This window comes from Acanthisitta chloris, unplaced genomic scaffold, assembly GCF_000695815.1.
Source record: "Acanthisitta chloris isolate BGI_N310 unplaced genomic scaffold, ASM69581v1 scaffold6939, whole genome shotgun sequence".
Classification (NCBI taxonomy): domain Eukaryota; kingdom Metazoa; phylum Chordata; class Aves; order Passeriformes; family Acanthisittidae; genus Acanthisitta; species Acanthisitta chloris.
In genome coordinates this window covers 28,879-30,599 of record NW_008690753.1, presented here as the reverse complement: position 1 = coordinate 30,599, position 1,721 = coordinate 28,879, and the positions used below count along the sequence as shown (strand labels likewise).

Below are 1,721 nucleotides of genomic sequence, written 5' to 3'. Positions count from 1 at the left end.
CAGGCAAACTCACTGCAGGTGCAGGGTCTGAAAACGGTCCAGTGGCTCATTTGCTGCCTGCCTTATTCACCATCAGGAGGGGCAAGCAGAGCTCAGTCTTAGTGTTTCTAGGCAGGCTTTTGGAGGTATTCAGAGACAGAAGGAAAAAAAACCAACCAACAAACCCAAAACAAAAATTCTTACATGCTTCCCCATAGACAAGGTATTCCAGGACAGCTGCCCAGTTCCTAGGGCTTTTCACTCCCTCCCCTGATGCAATCTCAGTGGGTTGTTCTGGGAAACACATGCAAAAACATACACCACACACACTGTCCTGGTCAGGCATTTTGCTGGATGTCCAATTTCCCCAGCTTTCTGAGCAGGGCAGTCAGTGGGAGAAGCAGTTCCAGAAGTGCTGGTCCTTACCCAAGAGAGTCTCCTATAGCAATTCCCTCCCTGGCAGAGAGACCAGGGTGGCTTCACAGCTTGCAGCCAAGTTCTAAGGCACCACAGTAAAGAAGCCTGAAAAGGCTAGAGAAACATTTCTCAAGCCAGAAAATTAGTGTTGAGCAGCTTTCCTAGGTGCAGTTGGCAGGAAACAGCTCTTTTTGCTTCTGAAACATGCCAGAAATCCACAGTGAATCAAGATGTCCAAGAGGAGGGGTGCTGGGTGGGGAGAGAGAGGCAATGCAGCAAACGCACAGTGTGGTGCCCTGTTAATGCCCTGGAAGTGGCTGAAGTGCATCTCCCTCCCCGATGCTCACCCCAACTCCAATGGAAGTGATGCAGGCAGCAGGACAAGCAGACTAGGTTGTGTTCTCAGGTAGCTTGTCACGGTTCAGTCCATACTGCACACTTATGTTGTGGTCCAGCTCCTCCAGCTCAGATGGAAGGGGGATGGCAAGTTCTCCCAGGTAGAGAGAGAGAGCTTCAAAGGAATCTTCCAGCTTGGAAAAAGGAGGCCTAGAAGCAGCACGGAGGAAATGTGAGTGGGAAAGAGGAAGCAGAACAGCATCTGAAAATGCTGAGCCAGTTGTCCATCCAGGCCCCTGTGCCACGTACAGAGCTGTGAGCAGCGCCATGATTGCCACTCCATGCAGCTTCCAAGGCTGCAAAGCCCCCATCTGTCTGGGCTCCCTGGTCTTACAGCCAATGACCAGGGAGGTCCAGCTCTTTGGAACCCATTTGGCATCAACACTGTTCTGAAGCTACAAGATTTACAACTGAAATAAATGAAGTATTCACCTTGCTGCCAAGGTCTGCCCCTACTTTTTATACCTGAGAAACCCTGAACAATCATTCCTCCTTTACCCTCCCTATTTCAGAATTGCTTCAGAGATCTCCACCATATACAATGGTCTCTCTCAAACTGATGAGTCTTAAGGCTCTTCCATACATGGAAGCCTTTGAGCATTCCCACAGAAAGTTCTAACTGTCCTCTGTGCCGAGTGGTTCTTCCACTATGGGGATACATCCTCCAGGCTTACAAACCTACCCCAAACCTACCTGCTCTCTGGCTCCAGTCTGCAGCAAATAGCAGCCAGGGGGAAAAACGCTGGAGGACAGTCAGCAGGAGCAAACTTCTCCCAGAACAGCTTGACATTAAGGCCAAAATCCAGTGTGCGTGGGAGACAGTCTGGGTCAGCGTAAACCTGGCCTATGATCTAGGGAAAAATGGAAGAACTTAAGTACTTCAACAGTGCCAGAGTGTTAACAAAACGGGAAGTTTGGCATCAGGCAAA

The 1,721-nt window shown here is 49.8% G+C and overlaps 1 protein-coding gene across 1 annotated transcript in view; it reads right to left on the bottom strand.

Moving 5' to 3' along the window:
* Positions 1-306: 306 nt before the first annotated feature.
* LIMK2 (LIM domain kinase 2) overlaps positions 307-1,721 on the bottom strand; it is a 19,535-nt gene continuing 18,120 nt past the window's right edge. Inside the window, exons 14-15 of the mRNA XM_009081934.1 lie at positions 1,486-1,643; positions 307-942 (exon numbers count right to left, since the gene is read on the bottom strand). Coding sequence (XP_009080182.1) covers positions 786-942; positions 1,486-1,643 — 315 coding nt within the window. The 3' untranslated portion in view covers positions 307-785. The remainder of the gene's footprint in view (positions 943-1,485; positions 1,644-1,721) is intronic.